The sequence below is a fragment of the Leptinotarsa decemlineata genome, unplaced genomic scaffold, assembly GCF_025532065.1.
Source record: "Leptinotarsa decemlineata unplaced genomic scaffold, Ldec_3_MD MMD2_tig00026307_RagTag_RagTag, whole genome shotgun sequence".
NCBI lineage: Eukaryota > Metazoa > Arthropoda > Insecta > Coleoptera > Chrysomelidae > Leptinotarsa > Leptinotarsa decemlineata.
The window spans coordinates 17391406-17412612 of NW_027412681.1; the positions used below are offsets into that span (position 1 = coordinate 17391406).

The following is a 21207-nucleotide window of genomic DNA, read 5'->3' on the forward strand; positions in this document are numbered from 1 at the left end:
GAAGAGAAAAGTTTGAAACTCAATCTTCTAGAATGTTTAGAAGTCAATAGATTCAGGAATTCGGATAATTTATTGAATGATCAATAAGAATTGAATAACTCCGCGTTACTGAATATTTTTTCAAATGTGGAAATTGGGACATAAGCTCAGGTAATTTCAGTCATTACAACTTAGGTACATGGAATGTAGGTATTTCAGATGAAGAATATATAGTTAGTAAAGATACGCCCAAAGAAGCCATTGTAAGGCGAAACACGTGTTGCGTTTTTGTAAAACTGTTACTGTGAATACATTACTTATGTTTGAGTTTTGTCAATTCACATGAACTTATGGATGAAATTGAGGATGTGAAGTTACTAAATGAGGATATTCCAGAATAATCAGAAATGTCCTTGTCGTTGCCAAGTATCCTCGAACCAAAAACTATTGAATAAGTGTTTGAGAGGGATCTTCTTATGGTCAATGGTATCATGGTATCACAGTTCTCGTGCCACTCTTTGCCATTTCCAGATAGCAAAGTTATATATGTAATCGAAGATTGCATATTGCAACAATTTGTAAAGAATAGAATTGATACCAGTTCAACAACTGTTTCTACTTTTCACTACTTTCCACGGATTTGGATCCGATATGCAGAAGATATATTTGTGATTTTTGAAACAAAGAAATCTAAAGTAAAGGACTCTGTTTCAACACCTTAGAACATATCCCCGAAAAATAAGTTAAGATTTGAATTCGAAAACAATGAGGATGTATTCAACGAAAGTCATTTTTTGTGGAGGAAAAATCAGTTATTTATCGACCTTTTTTGGGAATTTGTTACCTTCCACAATTTGAAAAATATAAAAATTATAATGGATTTTGGCCTCTGAAACGTAAAAGATAAGTATTATTTCTTAACAATTTTTTTGATAGGCAAAATTGTTAAATATGACGAGTTACTGATAAATAGAAGATTTTTCTTTGTGAAAAATAATTTGATTCTTACGCAGTAACTTATCGGGGTAAACTAAAAAGTTTGCCCTTCTACAATTTTATAAAGTTCTCTATTATAATTTTTATATTTTTCAGATTGTGGAAGGTAACAAATACCCAAAAGAGGTCGATAAAAAAATGAGGATGTATTACACTAACCGGGTTCTAGAATTTAATACCTATAGGAAGAATACCAGTGTTTTTTTTTCTTTTTTTCAATTCAATTCAGTTTATTCAATTCTGAAGTGAAACTATACAATTAAAATAATTATTCGTATTAAATACTCCATTCTGAATGAGTAAATGATACCTAGGGATACAAATGCCTGTATTTTGCTTATTCACTCATTCATGGACAAAATTTGAAGTGTGCAAAATATATATTTAATTGCTATTTAGTGATACACAATAATAAAAAATAGATAAATACATTGAAAAATACATAGAAAGAGGGGATGTCGGGGAAAAAACAATGGTTTTTCGAGGCAGTGTCAACAGCAATATTGATTTCTTCTTCAAAAATATTAATTATTACTGGATTTTGGATAAGGAAGTGTTTTACGACAGATTTAAATTTATATATATTATTGATATTCTTCAGGTTCATTGAAAGTATATTGAATAGTTTTGAAACAAAGAAAAAGACGAATCTCGGCGTGTGACTCTGTAAATTAGTAATTGGATATTTGAGTTTTCTGAGAATCTTGTGGATGTGGCTATATCAGATCTATATCTGTTAATGTTTGAGAACATCCATATCACACATCCGTACACACATCTTACATCCAATATTTTTATTTTCTTGTTAATTTCAGATATATTTCTGATAGCTCACACCATTGTCCACAACACGAAATGGCATGACTTAACTTTTTTGCTCGTAGCTTGTAACGTGAGTAAGGAAAGATACGATATTGAGAAAAATATTATCAGGTACATAATTGTCCCTGAAAACATGTGCTACGTGTTCTTTGAAGTTATTTCGAAGAACACGTGGCACATGAGAACTGTGAACAGGTCATTGTTTATGACTGAATCGCTCAAGTATGTCCATGCAACAGTATTTTTTTACATATTTAAAAATCTATAGCCGCTTTCCCCACCGATGAAAATGTATATATCATAAAACATTTTTTTCTTCTTATCATCTGAGCTTTGCAACCCAATATATCTCAATGAAGCTCGAGTAAATGTCCATTTTGCATCGTGGGCTCCCCTGCTATCATGATGAATGGGTCATATTGAAGAGTAATCAAAAATTCCAAAATGCTTTATATTTGCCTTCCATTCAGAAAAGAGTATATGCACTAATTACGATTGTTTCCGTTTACGAAATAATAATTTGATAGAGGTCATTGAAGATAATTTTAATAACCGTAAATAACAAATTTGAACAATATACCATAGCTTTTGAATGAATTTGATTATTTTTGATAACCTTTGCTTTGTATCATTATGCATCTGATTGATCATTGAACCGTTATTAATGAACTCCGATGAAAATTCATATAATTGTTAGTAAACATACCAGAATTAGTTCTTGGAAGGAATTTTTATTAGCCGTAATAAATATTCGTTCGAGTTTATTTTAGGATATCTAGTCAGTTTATGGATTCGGTTGATATTTATTATTTGCCACTTGTTCGGAAGGATGAATGAACGGACAAGCTTTCCTTTAGCTGACATATTTATTCAGAAAAAAATATTAAACAGATGGTATTGTTTCAATTGAATAATTTGACTTCACATATGACACGAAATAAAACTGTTTGCTTCGTGACGGACTGATTCGTTTCTGTAAGGTGACCTTGTGTGAAAAACTTGCTGGTAGCCAGGTCGGTAGCCAGGCGGTTCGACGTAAATGCTTTGTGTGATTCGATGGTTCAAGCCCCAGGATGAACGCTCGTTTTTCCCTTGCTATCGTCCAACCCTTTTTAGAAATCACACGTTAAAAGGTAAGACCTTGTTAGTCCTTAGCTCGGACAAGTTTCGACTTCTGAGAGTTGTCGTTCGTAGGGGTGCGATAGCTGGTTAACGGAAAAACATATTTTAAACACATATTCTTTAAACATATAACACGTAAAACTCGTGTGGGATTTATTATTTCAACTCATTCGCAAATGATAGCTGGAAGCAGCTATCATACTACATTTTTTCGTTGAGAGTGACAAAAGTGGCCTTTTGGACAGTTTACAACTGTTTTCTGTACGTTCAGTAGAATAGAATTGCTACCAGTTCAACAACTGTTTCTACTTTCCACGGATTTGAATCCGATATGCAGAAGATATATTTGTGATTTTGGAAACTCTGTTTCAACTCTTAACAACATATCTCCAGAAATTAAGTTAACATTTGAATTCGAAAACAGTGAGGATGTCTTAGTGTACCGGGTTCTAGAATTTTATATCTATAGTATGAATAATAGTACTTTTTGTTTCAATTCAATTCGATTCATTCAATTCTGAAGTTGGTATTCGGTTGGTATTTATTATTTGCCACTTGTTCGAATGATGAGTGAATGGATAAGCTTTCCTTTAGCTGACAAATTTATTCAGAAAAAATATTGAACAAATGGTATTATTTCAAATAAAAATAATTTGACTTCACATATGACACGAAACAAAACTGTTTATTTGAATTGAAGGGGTTATATTTTTAGGAGTGATTAATTTTTGGGAAAGAAAGTTTTTGGCTTTCTACTTACTCCATCTTGATACAAAAAAATGTGGGAATCTTCCAAAGAAAGGAAGGAAGTAATCAATTTGAAAATAAGTAACTCTATACATGTAGATCATGCAAAGAAGTAACTTTCAGACACACCCTGGAAGAAAGCTCTCCTGAAACAGCTACTTTCATATAAACATTGAATTACACGAAAGAAAAAAATTCATTCGAAACAAATACCTTCATATGAAAACTGATACAGGAGTTACTTTTCTCCTCTCAGTTTGTTTTCCAAATATTTGTTATGGAATAAAATTAGATATCCACAGAACTCCTGTTATTCCATAACGAATGTTTGGAATACAAACTGAGTGGAGAAAAGTATCTTCTGTATAATTCAGTGTTCATAATATTAAAGTATTTGTTTCGAAAGAATTTTTTTCTTTCGTGTAATTCAATTTTTATATAAAAGTAGCTGTTTCAGGAGGGCTTTCTTCGAGTTTGTGTCTGAAAGTTACTTCTCTGCATGATCTACACATCCATGTATAGAGTTACTTATTTTCAAATTGATTACTTCCTTCCTTTCTTTGGAAAATTCCCACATTTTTTTTGTATCAAGATGGAGTAGTAGAAAGCCAAAAGCTTTCTTTCCCAAAAAACTGTTTAGTTCGTGACAGACTGACTAGTTTCTGAAAGGTGACCTTGTGTGAAATACTTGCTGGTATAACAGGTAAAACTCGGATTGGATTTATTATTTCAACTCATTCGCAGATGATAGCTGGAAGCAGCTATCTTACTAAATGATTTCGTCAAGAGTGACAAAAGTGACCTTTTGAACAATTTTCAGCTGTTTTCTGTTCGTTGAGTCGTCATCATTCGCAGATGATAGCCGAAAGCAGCTATAGGTAATCATTAGCGAAGGTGCCTTTAATGTCCATTTGAATACTTTCAGAAATTCAACACCATTGGAAAGTGTAGGAAAGGCCAAATGGAAAGTATACGAAAAATTGATTCTTGATAGTCACATTCAGAAACTATGCCCAAAATCAACAAAGGAAAGTATGGCGAATTATTATTATTATTATTATTATTATTTATTAACTTCAGGTACAATATAGAATATAGAATATAGACATAGTAAAAACAAGTTAAGTTAATAAACTAAGAAGTCACATAAACTGTTTAACTGTTTCCAGTTTGTGTGTGACTGTGGAATAAACGAATAAACGAAAACTACATTCTGAACAATAACTGTAGAGAATTTGGACTCGTCAAGGGATGGATGTTAATGAGTCGAAAGAAAAATCTGATTTTTTTAGTAAAAAGTGAGAAAAGTGGCCTTTTGGACAACTGAGATGGAGTAAAAACCGTTGAAAACGACTATATAGGTATATATGGAAAAATGGTCGTAAAAGCCGGAATATGCATACGAAATGATTTTTTATAGTAGCCGTTATTTTGGTTGGGAGTGAAGTACGATTACAGCACGTACATTTTTTTAAAATATACAGTCACTTCACCATGACGCGTTAGTTTAAAATTTGATCTGAGCAGTTAGACAACGAACGAGTATTACTGACAACGTTTATAACTAGTTCGATATTGGGGGTTTTGTTATGAAATATTTTTGGATATACTTTTTTTGATATCATGCTAATGCTTCAAGAGTCTAAGAGTACTTGTTTTTGATTTTCAACAAAGCCAACTTTTGGAGAAATTCGAAAGCGACCTTTTTAGGTTAAACGCCGACTTTCTTTTAGGAGGGTCGAAGATTCGAGAGTTAGGGACCGACGTTACCCAGAGTCGGACGTCATTGGACTTGGACGAGGGAGGGATCTCAGAAGTAACTGAGGATACATTCCAATCATGAAGTAGGGGAGATCGGGGTTGGAAGTAACTTTCAACCCCGGGCTGGGAATGGTTGTCATAGTATCTGGGGCAGGTAGTCACATAGATAATTGAAGGGTATAAAAATATTCGATCATTTTCATTGAAAGTGGAATAATATATCCAAAAAGAAAACAAAATTTCTAAGAATTTATCACACATGTGGTATGACAAATGTAGCCTGGTAAATATAATGCGGTTTTTCGAATATCCTCGGGAGACGAACCGAAATAAATACTTGAAGCTATAATTATGTATCTTTCTAATTCTCTCTTCTATTTGTCTGTGAAGATTTGCCTATACCTTTGATAACCAATTTTCGTTGATGGTATTGCTTATATCTTTTACAGTGATTTTTTTACAAAACCATATCAGAGTGCGATAATAATTATTCCCAAAATCCCATTTCTATGATTTTTTCTAAAACAAACAAACTTGTATGAAAGAGATGCTCAAAATGCCAACAAAAAATGCAGCTCATATATATGGTGTTAGTTGTCACATGTGACTACTAGCCCCCGTCAAGTTAAGACAAGCAGCCCCAAAACACATTTCAAAATAAAACCCCCTGAAATTATTCTGAATCAATATCCATTCATAAAAACAGATAGTAATATTATGAAACACATATGTCACATCGATAATACATGATATGATATATATATATATACAGGGCTTTTCATGATGAGCGTTAATTAGCCGTTTCTGACAAACTATTCAACGGATCAACCTGAAAATTTCACAGTATGCATAAGTCAATATGACCTACACGTCTAAAATATTCAGACGAAGCGGCGTTATCGCTTCTACTATAAAGTAGCGGCTTCTTTGATTTTTCAAATGGAACACCCCGTATATAATATCATATTATGATTCATTATCACTTTGTCAACAAATTCATATACTATTTTCCTATACCTATCTAGTACCGTTTAGAAGATATAAATTAATTTCGATATTTTTTTCACCAAAAATGAACTTTTATAAATGCTGATAATCTTGAACTCTCTTGCACTAAAACGATCAAATTTGAAATGGAGTGGAGGTATTGGTCTCTAACGTACACATTAATATGTTAATATTTTTTAATAGTGTGCTTTGGAAAAATAAATAAACCAATTATTTAACGTCAGACTTTCGTTGGTGGTTTTGACTGATTGTGATAGCTACCAATTATAATAGAATAATGTCAAGAGGGTTAAAGTAATGAAGATTTCTTGAATTTATTAATAATTTATGGTGAGTGCAATAGAATTGCAAGTAGAACATGCCGAGTATTTCATGAAAGATATCTACAACTTCCGAAGCCAAATAATAATGTGATAAATCGACTACTGAAAAACTGTAGGTTGAATGAAACCTTCCGTCCAAAAATCATTCGTAAGAAGACTGAAGTGGATGATGATGACAGTGGTATAACAGTTTTGGGATACTCTCATGCATTTTCATGCACGAGGCTGAAAGGGAGATAAGGTATACCCTACGTGACAATTTGTCGAATTCTTAATAAGCATAAATGGTATCCCTATACGTTCTACTGTGTCCAACATTTGAAAGAGACTGATTCACCTCGTAGAGTGGAATTCTTTGAATGGTTACTTGTCAAGACTCAAGAGAATGAACATTTCCTTGACAATATCAAATGGACAGATGAGGCCAAGTTCACAAAAAATGGAGTTTTCAATAGACACAACAGTCATTATTGGGCTCCAGAAAATCCCCATGTTGTCCGCCAAAGGGGTTTTCTAGAAAGATGGCAATTCAATGTATTTTGTGCCATAAAGAATGAGTCAATTTTTTATATCGAGTTTTATGATGATAATTTGAATGCATCAGAATATGAAGATTTACTGAGGAAAGGAATTCAAATGATTTTAAATAATAGACCAGGAAGAGAACGTGTATGGTACCAAATGGTACCAATGGCACCAGATGGCAATCCATTAGATTATTTTGTGTGGGGTTTCATTTAAAATATGGTTTACTCTACTCCAATTACAACAATGGAAGATATGAAATCGAGAGTTACAACTCCTTTCAATAGTTTGACTCCAGACTTGATCAGAAGCGCTACACATGACAATCTTTTGAAGAGATTACATGTTTGTTGAAGTAAGGGTAAAAATGTGTTTGAACATATTCTGAAATACACTGACGATTAAATTAACTCATTAATTTATGGGTTTATTATTTTCAGTTCGTGTTTCAGCGTTAATAAAACTATTGTTTGAAGAGAAGTTTCATTCGATGGTTGAGGAGTATTTTAATAATTATCTTTGCATTGTATTATCTGTGACTAATTGAGAAACATCAAACGAAATCTGTTTTACAAAAATGAGTGATGAACAAGGAAACCATGTCAATTTCCGTTTGAAACAGTTTACCTCGAAAACGGTTCAAAATAGAAATAGTACTATCTGAACAAAGTTAATCTAAAATTGGATGTAGAGCTCAAAAATGTTGAAATATACAAGGTGTTCCATTTGAAAAAATTGAGTTCCACTCATTTTTTCATGAGATCAAAGTATCTGCATTTTTTGAAAACCCTGTGTGAGGCAAATGAAAATATGACTCGGAGTGAAGATCCTCATAGTATCACTCCACTCCATTTCAAATTTGATCGTTTTAGTGCAAGAGAGTTCAAGATTATCAGCATTTATGAAAGTTCATGTTTGGTAAAAATTTATATCTTCTAAACGGTAATAGATAGGTTTAGAGAAATAGTATATGAATTTGTTGACAAAGTGATAATGAATCATAATATAATATTATATACGGGGTGTTCCATTTGAAAAATCAAAGAAGCCGCTACTTTATAGTAGAAGCGACAACGCCGCTTCGTCTAAAATATTTTAGGCGTGTAGGTCATATTGACTTATGCATACTGTGGAATTTTCAGGTTGATTCGTTGAATATTTTGCCAGAAACGGCTAATTAACGCTCATCATGAAAAGCCCTGTATATCTACGGAAAATTCTAGTATACTTTTGAGACTCGACACACAAAATTTACTTTTGCCGTCCGAAAAAAACAAATGTATGTATCTTTCTCAAACAGTATGAATGTGAACTGAAGTGACGTTAGGATGGAGATATTGCTCTCGCGATCGTTCGATTTTGTTCGATAAACTCTTTCGTTCGTTCGATTTTCCAATATGTCCGCTGTGACAACCAACCCGGTCTCCCTTAGGAGACCGGGTTAGGAGACAGGACGTTCAAGAGATTTTTTCGAAACAATGCCCATGAGCGCACTGCAAAACCCTTCAAAAGTTGCGTTATGAAATTGCGAGTACACAGGTACCAGTGGATCCTATAGGTGTCAATGAAGCTGGTCAATTTTGGATTCGAAATATCAGCCCTCAAGTCATCATTAGAATAATTTTGCGTAATTATATTCTATCAGACCTAAGTGTTAGGACGTATAAGGCATACATTTTTCCTTTTCATTCTGCGGACAACCCTAAGAACCAGTGTTGGTCAAACATCGGGTTTTGATATCATTTTCGGATGACTGAAGTGCAGACAAGGGCCAACAAGCGTGAAACAAAATGTCGTACGATGAAACACCCTAAACTGTGGCCCAATTAGCCATACACATTTCCGAATCCTCAAGCACACTTGAATGTGAATGCACTCAGCAAGAGCCGAAACACTATCCTCCTCAGTCACAAGTCTAGGTCAGAGATTTAAACCCCCATTATTTGCACACTAATTACCAACCCCGCAGAAGAGTTGACGGTGCGACGGCGACGATATTACGCACTCCGATGCCCACAAGAGGACATTTCAGAAGTTCCTGGGAGGTAGTCCCGCTACATACAGGAGTAGCCCAGGCCTACTGAAATAGAACTGACGATCTTGCGAAGTGGCAAGTGATAGATGAAAGCTCAATGAGATCGATAAAGAACTGGAGGGGCTTTTTCATAGCGGAGCCAATTTTTTTACAGATTGGAATATTTAGAGCAGATATACGAATCGGCAGCTGAACGAGCACTGTACCCAGACAGAGCCTGTGCCCTGAAATATCTAGAACCCAGTTCTGGAATGTCGGAGACCTAGCCAGCAAAACGCCATTCGCGAGGTTCAGAGAAACCGACCAGGGCACTTATATTAAATGAAAAAATTTCAATTTATTTAAAAGAATCTCATGTTTGGTTGTAGACTACCTGATATACGTTTTTTATTCTCTGATTCATATTGCTAATGGACTACGGACTTCTAACGACCATACTCGTTTAAAAAAAAAGTTCAGCAGCAACAATAGCGATAGAAAAAACTACTTGCTGAAAAATTTGCATCACACTTCACGGTTAACTTTGAAACATTCAACTTTATCATTGTTTCAGATCCGTGTCTGGGATGTGTTTTTTCTGATATTACTTCGATGATATGTCTTATCAAATCTTTTTTGTCAGTGAATCTTTGACTTTACCAAATGTAATTCCTTACAAGTAGCTGTCAATTGTTCTTTCTTGAGTATTTTCAATGTTGCTATTCTCCAGAATTTCAATTGTTTTCAACCATTTCAATCTATTCTTCCTATTTAAATGCCCAAACTTCAGCTGTCATTGCACATCTTTTTCAACAGAAAGAAATTTTATATCTTAACAATGATCTGAAGGAAACCTCTACTAGTGACTAAAAGAAGTGGTAATAATCTCCAAACCGTACTGCACTTCATATTTTACTTCACTTTGTAACAACAAAAATCAATTTTGACTTATTAGGAAATTCTATTAAAAAAATTCTTTGATCACTATACTGATTACTATAAACAAATCAGAATATGAGAGAACAGTTGAATTTTTTTTAGTGGCCTGTAACGAAGGATACAAAAATACTTTACTCTTCACGCTGTCGACATATCATGTATTTGGGTAGGTACTCATGATATCATAACAAACGAAACTTCAATGAAAATTTTGAATATACTCATAGACAATCTTTAACTTCAGAGATCCCTGTACATGATATTTTCATTTCATTTTGGTGTTCACGAAGACATCGGAAATACACATCATTCAATGTGTTTTACGCTACATGTTATTTGCTTCATTGAAATTATTCTGATGTCTTTTTCGTGACCAAAAATAAAAATAGGCCGACTTACTTTAAATGGGCTTGTCCCTAAAAGGAAACAACTAAATGCATAACATGGGATCACACACTGCGATCATCTGATTTATTTACGTCTGTCAAGATAGTGTAAAACTCCATGTTCGACCGGCCGATCGGATTCCATTTATGTGTAGTCTTTGGGTGATAATAAGAAATTTAGTTTCCTGAAGGCAATATTATGTCCTAACTCTCGACTAGAGATGACTTGATTATTTTTGTTTTGGTCCACGACGTGGATTCTGAATTGATTCTGGTTCACACAATTCTGGTTTCGATCTTATATTGAGAGCCACGAAATAAGAGCGGGAAATGTGACCATTATTCTCAAGAATGAAGTGTGCCAGACAGTAATGAATATTGCTCGAGAGTAGGAGTTAATATTTTTTTTCTGACTTGGAACAGGATTATTTCAAAATGAGATTCATTTGTGAAGGATATCATAACAATAAACAACCTTGAAAAATAATATAATTTTATTCGCAATAACAAAATACATTTAGTCAATTCCAATCATTTACAGATTTGCGAATAAAATAGTTCCGTCAGACAACTACTTACAAGCAGAATGACAATAACACTGCACAACAAAATCGAACTTTTATTTGTGGCATAAGATTTTCCACATGTTGTTAACTAATTTACTCTCAGATTTTTTCTAGCAGCTTTGGGAGAGACAGGTACCTCCTTAAAATGTACTCTATTTGAGTGTTGATATCGCTATCGTCAACGTCTTACTAGTTTCTTTTTTTGCAATGGCTCCGTCTAGAAGGACCTGTGTAAACAATTCAAATAGATTTTGTCACATTCGTGACAAATATACATTCCAAAAATAATTTTTAAAAGTGTCGGACTCGGTGAAAAATGTCTACATGGAGTAATATCAACGGCCATTGGAAATAAACAATAAGCTCTAGATACCGAATAAAGTGTGTGAAACGTGTGTGGAGTCTTTACGATTATGGAAAAATAACAAGAGGGATTCCTTGAACCTCATTAGCCCTATGATTTGGCGTGAACCGTCAAACCACCACGACGACTGTTATTTCTGCGTCGTAAACATAACAGGAATTAACCGCCAAAATCATTCCAAGTGGGTTAAATCTACTGTGCCGTCAGTAACTAGACCTGTCTTGCGTTTAACTGATACAAGTGTACATCTCAGGTACGTCCGCATGAAATTGTTCAAGGAATGAAAGAAAGTGACACAAGCTGCGAAGATAGTGGTAGCGAATTTGAAGACGCCGAAAGACCAAGACCATTCAACCAAGAGGATCTAAATGATTCAATAAAAGATCTCGGATTGTCTCGAAAAGAAAGAAATTTGGTCACCAAAAAAACTGATATTCCATAAAATATTCATTAATTTTTTGAAAAAAGTGATATCAAACAGAATTAATTTTGAGACTACTTCGAATATGATGTAATCAGGATACTGAAAAAATCATACGTGTGCAATTAAAAATTTTTAGTTTTAGAAAATGAAAAATAATTCAGAGAGTGGTTCAAAACGTTCAATAACGTTGACAACATCTTTTCTATTCGGAGCATTTCCATAGAAATTTGAAATACAATTTTTTCTGGGTTGTTTCACATGTCTTGTTATATTTCTATTAAATAGCTATTTCAACAAACATGAAATCGGTAGTTACCTGAAAAATGTATATACAAATGTGTTCGAATAACTCACTCCAATCTGATGAACATCATGTCATAGTGATTTAATTGAGTCTACTTTAAATACAAATAAATTAAAATACTGAAAAAAATTATACGTTCTTAGTCGAAAATTTCTCACAAGAAATAATTGAAATTTGAAAGGAAGCTTACATCTTTCCTAAATAACAATTCATTGTATTTCTGAATGAAGGTACATAATTACTATTTTTATTTTTGGTGGTCTATGCTGTCTGCAATCCAACTCAAAAGATTGCGAGTAAGCTCAAACGTTCCCATGTCTTTGAGAAAAGCTTATTTTAATGATTTTGAAAGTACATTCATGCTTACAAAATGTATTCTACCCATGGCTTTTGCAACGGGAATTCCCGAAAAACAGTAAGGGTATATCATGAGCGGTATCATGACAATCGAGTTTTATTTGGGTAAATAATCCGTTCTTTGAAGACCTGGACAACCTTACCGGAAATAAAGATTATTATAATAACATTTATCAGTATAAATCATGCACAAATTAAGGACCCATCTGGCTTTTCATGTGACTGCTTCTAAATTATTACCAGGAAACCAGGAAAATTTGTTCTTTCCTCAATAAGTGATATCAAATTCATTGTGTAGTCACTATCGAATGAAATGAGTACGTGGAATCGACTTTTCTTTCAATAATCGTTAACCATCCAATAATGAAACGTAAACGCAGACATTTGTTAATTTTGAGTCCAGCAAAATTGTAGATTTCGTGTTACATTGAGTCATGCCTACTGATGTGTACTAATAATATATCGAGAAATGAATTCCAATAAATAATTTTGCGGTGTTTATATTACGAACTATATATAGAATTACGACTTAAAGTTTCGTACATAGTATGTTAGTAAATCAAGATCAACTATTTAGGGAACATCAGTTTTATAAACCATAGTTTTCGATAATATTGACCACTGGCAATTATCTCAAAAAACCATTAACCTTTACGAGTTTTCGGGAGACTACATTTATTTCGTTCATGTAGTAAATGTTGAAACACTATTCTCACACAGAATTTTGTTCAGTGTCGTATCTATCAGTTTTTATTTAAACTTTTCCTTCTCAAAGTAAAGTAAAAACTGCTATCGAGTTTTTGATTCATAATTGAAAAACATACATATACAATATGTTTAAGATTAAAAGAGAAGGCCTAGATGGAAAACAAGGAAGTAAGTATGTAAAAAATTAAATCGAAGTGGAATATATATGCACAAGGAAATCCTTATGCACATGAGATCCGGATTCAACTACTATTGTTTGAGTCAGACGGCTGTTTTTGACGAAGTGGTATTGAGTATGTCTTATTTATTTATTAAATCATTTATTTGTACCCAAACATACCTGAGGTCTAATTACATGAATAATGAATGTAAAATAATCTCCTATAATCTATAATCATGAAAGTCAGAAAACTTTGAGGTTGAAATGTATGTACTGTATTGAATATGGTTTTCCAATAAAATCGATGATAATAATATTTGTAAATTAGCTCGTGGATACAAAATCATATTCAAGAACAGATGAAAAATACTAAATATACTAAATGTGTATACCGTATCAAACAGATGTATTCAACAAATAATCTAATATACTCCCTGAGGTAGAAGACAATCTAAATCTACAAGCACACTACATGAATTGGCCAGAGTCGTAGCATGGTCACGAGAGGGAATCTGTTCATTGTAACCACCAACGGAATGTTGAATGGATAAGTTTTTCAAGTTCTACTGGAAGGGACATTGAATCTCAGTAATGGAAGGATTTCTGGTGGAACTATCCTTTTTTTCATCAAATTGTACAGAAAATACATCATAGTGAACTCCTAGTTTCTAAAGAGATAACTTCGAATTCATGTTTGAGTTGATTGGATCTGTTAACTTCAGTCAGCCCTAATACGGTACTTTTTGTAATATACCTGAGCAATTCATTTTGTATTTTTTCGATTACCTTGATTGTAGACAGATATTTACCTGACCATATTATACTTGCAAATTCCAATTCAGGTCTCACAAGTGAGTAGTATAGTAATTTGATAGTATTGTTATTCGTGAAGTCTCGAATTTTTGTAATAATGAATCATAACAATCAATTTGACTATTTAACAATATTATAAATTTGTTTGGCAAACGATAAGGTACTCCAAGATCTCTAACCCCAGAACATCTATAGAGGGCTTCCCCATACATCATATACTTAAAAATAACAGGATTCTTCAAACGAGTTATTGTGATGATGCTACATTTGTTAATATTAAATTCCAATTTGTTTGTGATGCTCCATTCATAGATACTTTCGATATCCCTTCGCAAATTAAGCTAATGCCTAACTGTTTGTATCTGTTTATATATTTTCAGATCATGGGCAAAAAGCAAACATTAAGAAAATGTTTGCTTATGAGGGCGGTACTGAACTTCGAACAAGATTCATCCTCCGTGTTTCCCTGCAGCTTTACTCCAAGGCAAATATTTGAAACCACAGCCCAAAAGCAAACATTCTTGATTCAACCAAAACGATGACGCTAGGCTGAAACACTGGTAAACTCAACTATCCTTAACGGACAATAAACTTGTGTGAGATTAGGTGTTCTTTCCATGCAATAGATGGAATATTTCTAGGGAAAAATGTAAGTCTTTCCCGCGTAGGATTGTCTTTTAAGGATTGTTAGGTCAAGTAATACATTCCTGGTTCAGCCTAGCACTATCTATAAGATCTATGATGTGTCGTGTCAGTAATGTCTGTTGTCGCGAATGTTTTGTCATTGGACTCTGGTTTCATTTAGTTACCAAGCAATGAAAGTTGCAGTGAAAAACAGAGGACGAATCTCATTGGGCAGTTGATGTCAAAGTTTGGCATTGCAAGTGACCGTCTTGGGGAGCCTGATTTTTTTGTCGTTGGATCACGAAAGTTCGGGTTTCGGATCATATGTAGACGTATATAATCATCAGCGCGTTGGTGGAAGAGAGTTAGCTTTTAGATTATTCTGCGACCCATCTGAAATGTTCTACTGTTTCAATCATGAGTCTAATCTCAAAATCTGCAAAATCTGCTGCTAATAAGTTCTGATGGAAATACCTTTTTGGTTTAAGAATTTCTTAAGAAATCATCCTGGACACTTTCCTTTTTATTCTTTATCTCCCTTTTTTGTTGTTTATTTTAACGGAAATGCAGCATGAAACATGATATTTTCATTGAGGGGATGACACCTATAAAGCAAAAAAATATGAAGCAAACATAACATATTTTTTATTGTGGATGCAATTATTCCAATAAAACTGAAGTATTTTATCAAACTTTATCTCGTTATTTTTTTATCGATATTCTTCAGGAATGCGATCTTCTTTTACATAAAATTAAAAAGTTCTTCCACTTAAGTTGAACTATAGAAATTTTCATGAGAGTTGACGGCATCTTTACGTTGTTGCTTTGTTGCCGTTGTTTCCTTAGGCTTCGAGGTATATTGAATACATTGAGGCCCCCCTCCATGTCCCCTCCCGGGTTGGGTGCCCTGAGTTGAAATTTTTTCCACACGGTTAATGTGTGCAGAACATCCCATCTCGTCCATCCACCCCCGCTTCTCCGGAGCGGTCCTTAACTCACTGATGGGCACTTCAGCAAGATTGACCATCTGCCCTTCTTTGGTCGAAAGTCAGCCTCTAGGTGCTTTTACTTTCTGGTCTGTTGAATTGTTTAGTCATGACTTTCCTAACTGAATTATTGCATGGGGTTCCCGAAAACTAACCGGAGACGAAAGTCTTTAGTCGCGAGCAAGTGTTGGTTCTCAGTGAATCTGAAAATGAGATGGTTAAGAAATTTTTATACTCACCGGAGCCGCCTGACAGCGAATCTCGGGGGTGGTCTTTGGTTCTGCTTTGTTGGCCTCCTGTGTTGGTCCCTCTCTCAGAATCTGGGGTCATCTCTATTCAGTGCGTTATGTAGGTCGCTCAGCGCTGGATTGTCGTGTGCTCGAATTCTGTCAAACGTGTCCTCTGCATGTTTCCTCATATATGCGTCTACCTAGTGTATGTTCAGGTCTACATTCCGGAATATGTACATATTTGGTACATCTTGGAGCGTTTACGGCGGCCCTTACTCACACGTTGAGTGGAATGAGAAGGGCCGAATTCATTGGGACTATTCATTCCTCACCCTTAGCTTAATTCAAGCAAATAAGCTCGACGTAGCTCCCATCACGACAATTATTCTTCGAGAATAGTCTACTCGGCAGACTCTATCGAGATCACTCTGTAAAGACGGATTTCATGATTCTGATGTTTGGAGAGAAAATCTCGATATTATATTCGTTTTGTTTTCACTTTTCGGGGGATATTCTTTTCACCCGAAGCTGAAAACTCCATGACGAGTATCTTCTTACTCTGGTGGTCGATGGGAGCTATATCAATATAATCCGGTTGTATAAATCTGAGGTTGTGAAATGAATAGTTCTAATGAATTCGGTATTTCTCATATCCCATAACGTATTCAATATCTCGCCGAGCATACGGCAACGACGGTTCTCGTCAATACCGTAGAAGTGCCGTAGGTCGTAATCAAGCACTCTTAACGCCGCGATATATCAATGGACCGTTTGGACGATAGCGGTCGGGTTGACGTGGGTGCATTGTTCCATTCACTCAATCGACCGCTGTGTGAATCGGTGGATTAAGCCGCAGGCCGGACGATTGATTTTCACTTACTATTGTTTAACTCGTGCTAGAATTCTCACTTCAGAAGGTAAGACCTCATTAGTCCTTAGCTCGCACGAGTTTCGAATTTTGAGAGTTGTCCTTCGTAGAGGGGGGCGACAGCTAGTTAATGGAAAAAACAGATTTTGAAAAGATTTTAAACAGATTTTCAAATAGGCTGAGGCCGCATATACAGGGTATGCTGACAGCAAAGTCATTAGGGCCTCAAACACCTCGCGCTAGGTCATGCATCTTTTGTCAGGAACCTCTATACCCATCACGCGAATATGGTAGACTGATGTGTTTGAGACACCATCCTGGAAGGCTATGATAAAAAACTAAGATTTAGATTTTAGCCTACTCGACTCCAGCCTAGAGGTCTTCAATGTTGTTGAAGAACATGATGTGCGTTGGCTTACGTAGACCTTTGCTGAATGGGTTCCAATTGGGTGACAGGGATGTGCTCCCCTCGTTCAGTGCCTGAAAAAGTCCAGTTCTCTCTGATGGTCTTTATCCCTATAAAGTGTTCATTTTCGCCAATAAAAGTATCTGCGTATAACAAAAAATAGTCACATATATCTTATTCCATGCATATACCTATCTGAAGAGCGAATCACCCTACAGGTAACATACTATATTATTTCCATTCCTGTGCAGAAACGTTTTCTATTGGGAAATCACGTCTCGAATATCAGCAGACGGCGGCTTCTATTCCATAGCGGCATTCCATTGAAATTCATTTCATCACTGCATGCTATGAATAAATAAGAAATAGAAGTGTCTATTATAGGTAGCACTTCAAGAATGGATATTAAAACATCATTTCAGATTACATTCAAACTCGCCATATCGGCGTATCTCATTATCATGATAAATAGAAAAAAACTGTAGTACGAGAACTTTCTACAAAAATATTCACAGGCAGACAAACGGACGATTATATTAAAATTAATTGACCATATTTAGAGAATGAGGTGGTGTTATCGTTTTGATCGGAAGGCCACACATGCTGTGGGTTGTGTTTCACTACATGGAGCTTTATACGTTGTTATACCCGCCGAATATATCTTAAATAAGTTGTTTTGTTAAGGGGCGTTCCTGAAAAACAGTTTTTGATGTCCGATTTGTTATCTTGTGTCTTCGGTTCATGAGAACACCACACCTCTGAATATTAAGATTTGTAGACGTACTTTATGAGAAGCTGACTTGTCTTCATTATGGAATTATGTTCAGTCGTTTGTTTTTCACATGACTATTTTTCTATTGATGATGGAAATGTTCTTGGATTATTTGAGAAGTGGGATCTCTTCTATTCTCCATCCACGCGACTTTTCACATTTGATTAGAATAAGATAAACTCGATAGTTTGGGTCGATTACTCATATTTTTCCCGAAAAAAATTCATCACAGCATACAACATAGTGTGTTGTGAATAAAATAGTATAAAAAAAAACTTTTCTTGAACCTTGCTAAACTAATGTATTGAGGTTACGTTTCAATTTTAACCAAGATTAAAAAGTTTCCAGTGTTAACCTTGCCTAATAGTAACTCGATTGATTTCAGCGAAATACTGCTCCCTCATTAATTTTATATGCCCCAATGCATATAAAAGTTGACTTCTTTCTATTTGGAAATCAACGTGTGTTTCGATTTTTATGTTATTAAACGAATTTATTCAGTTCATATCATATAGTAAAAAAAGTAAAGTACTCAATCTGAAAGTGAGATTCCACACATCGTAAGATAGTAATTACTGTCTTTTTTTCATTGAATAGGATATATTAACTATAATTTTGGCAAATATCTTGTGAAGCTATATTTTCTTATTTTCAATTCATTTGTTTCAGGTAAGTCTAGCCAATGTTATATGATACGAGCTGAAACAATGTAAGTACACTAGTCATAACTTTTTTAAACTTCATCAATTAATATGGTGAAAAGTGAGGGATAAAATTTGAATTCAAGTTTTGAAAAATAATCGTTTATTTATGATTTGAAATAACTAGTGAAATTCAGGTAATAATATGAATGATAAATAACTGTTGAAATTATTCTCTCAGCAAAAAATCACTTCAATATTCACTCCCAAACCCTATAATGAAAGTCAATGTATAAGTTATACATATACAAGTGAATAACTGTATTATCTGAATTTATCAATTCGCCATTCACAATTATTTCCGTACTTTGAAATTTTTATGAGGACTTGAACAATGCTTCGTGTTTCAGACACATTTAAAGAAAGTTCTTTTCTAGATAAACCAGTTCATTATACTATTCATCATTATTTGTGATAAATGAAGTAGTGATTGAACCTACGAGTCATGGGCAAACTGTGGTACTGAAGAGGGAAAAAGATAGATGAAAGAAGTTGCATAAACTTCAGTCAGTCAGTGGGCATACTTGCAGACTGGGCAAATTTTGGATATGCGGTTGATTACCTAGTTAACAGGCAGATGGGGCGATGACAAATCTGTTGTTTGTTGTTCGCTTCAGCCGAGTTCGAGGAATGGTACTCTGAAGGAATTCGGTTTTCAATTATTGGTAACCATTGACTTTATGTTAATGACAGACACTACCTTGCACTGACGAGTGGCCAAACAGCCCCAAACCGGTTCCTAAGCGTGTTCCAATAATTGAAAATCCATTGCGCAGTTGTATCGCCAACTGCAGTAGAAGAGTAGTTTTCTGAAAGGTGTCAGTCCATTAACGTACAGTGTAGAGAGTTGAGACTGGTCTGAACAAATTGTTCCTCTAGATAATTTGAAGTTGCATGAAATATCCTCCACGAGATAGATAAGAAATAAATTAGACAAAGAATAGACCCCTGCGGAACTTCCCTCTTACGATTATTTTGAATAGCAATAATACTCGAATTTAGTCAATATAATTTAATTATCCAAGCAAACAAATGTCGTAGACTAAAAGCAAAATGATGTCAGTGAATTTTTGATAGTTCCTATTAGGTAACTCATTCACATGTTTAATTAATACAAATATGCCATCCTTTGTGTTCTACCGATTCTTGGGATGAGCCATAAGTTGTTCATTTACTAGTCATTCCAAGAGTTTTGAAGAGCTGGGTAGTAGTGTGATATGTAGTCGTTACAATCGAGGTTTCAAATAAATCCGGAAAAGTTTCAGAGTGGATATTCGGTTTATATTATTTTTTAAGAGTGTCATCGATATTTCATCAGATCTGCTGGATTTTTTTTGGTTATTGAGCAATGATGGAATTTTCCATAACAATTTCTGTTAGCGGTGCTAAGGGAAAATAATTGTATTTGTCAGTATTTAGTGATGGACTTCAAGAGGAAGATCACCAAGTGATCTTCCTTTTGAAGATCACTTGGTGATCAAAACACGTGCCGAGGTGTTAAAATAAGGGTTTGGTGTTGGGGAAAAAACTCCAGTAATATTCAGTATTTAGAATGGCTGAGATGAGAAGAAGTATCTGATTTCTTCAAATATTTTCTTTCGGGTGTGGAAATGAAAGTTTCAGTAAGAAATAACGGTTTAATTACCAATTATTATTTTGAACTATAGTCGCCTTTTATTTCAGTCAGATATCTGGTAAATGTCGCTTTGACATGACCAACTATTCAAATAAAATAAATAAAATTTCAAATAATGGGTTGTGATATCATTAAATTCGTTTTTAACATGTTGTAAAAAAAATCGATATTAGAAAGTGTTTTTTTGTTTTTCAGTATCGTTTAAGATAACTTCAGAAAAAATAAAAACGAAATCGAAATCGGTTTTTTACAGATATCTCCAGATATATTCGAAATTTTTTAGATTTCAAAACATCATTATTAACGGTACCAAATTATGCAACTAAACTTGTATCTCTTACAGTTTCTGAATTCCCATTGGTCACCCTCAAATCTCGGACACCCAGTAGTGTGAATTGTACACTGGTGACGATTATTTTCAACCCAGGTGATAATTGGGGGAAGATTTTCAGATTTTTCGTCTTGAAAAATATAGATCCCAAGTTATGTTTGTCTCGCTTTTATGGAAAAATAAAAATGGCGGTTTTTTCAATCTCTTCAAAAAAGAGTTTTTTCAAATTTTCCCCGAAAATTGGATTTTTGGTACTTCATGTTGGAAACTTTCAATTTTATAATCCGTTGACTAAGACCAACCTTCAACAAGATATTACTTCGTTTTTGAGGTAT

At 34.4% G+C, this 21207-nt stretch overlaps 1 protein-coding gene across 2 annotated transcripts in view; it reads left to right on the plus strand.

The window, feature by feature from the left end:
* Positions 1 to 21207, plus strand: part of loh (thrombospondin type 1 domain containing lonely heart) — a 701195-nt gene that overhangs the window by 74512 nt on the left and 605476 nt on the right. The window contains exon 1 of one of the 2 annotated variants that reach the window (XM_074181271.1): positions 18888 to 18913. The exons of the other annotated variant lie outside the window; for it this stretch is intronic. Coding sequence (XP_074037372.1) covers positions 18894 to 18913 — 20 coding nt within the window. The 5' untranslated portion in view covers positions 18888 to 18893. Of the gene's footprint in view, positions 1 to 18887; positions 18914 to 21207 lie in introns of those variants that run through there. 2 annotated transcript variants of the gene reach the window in all.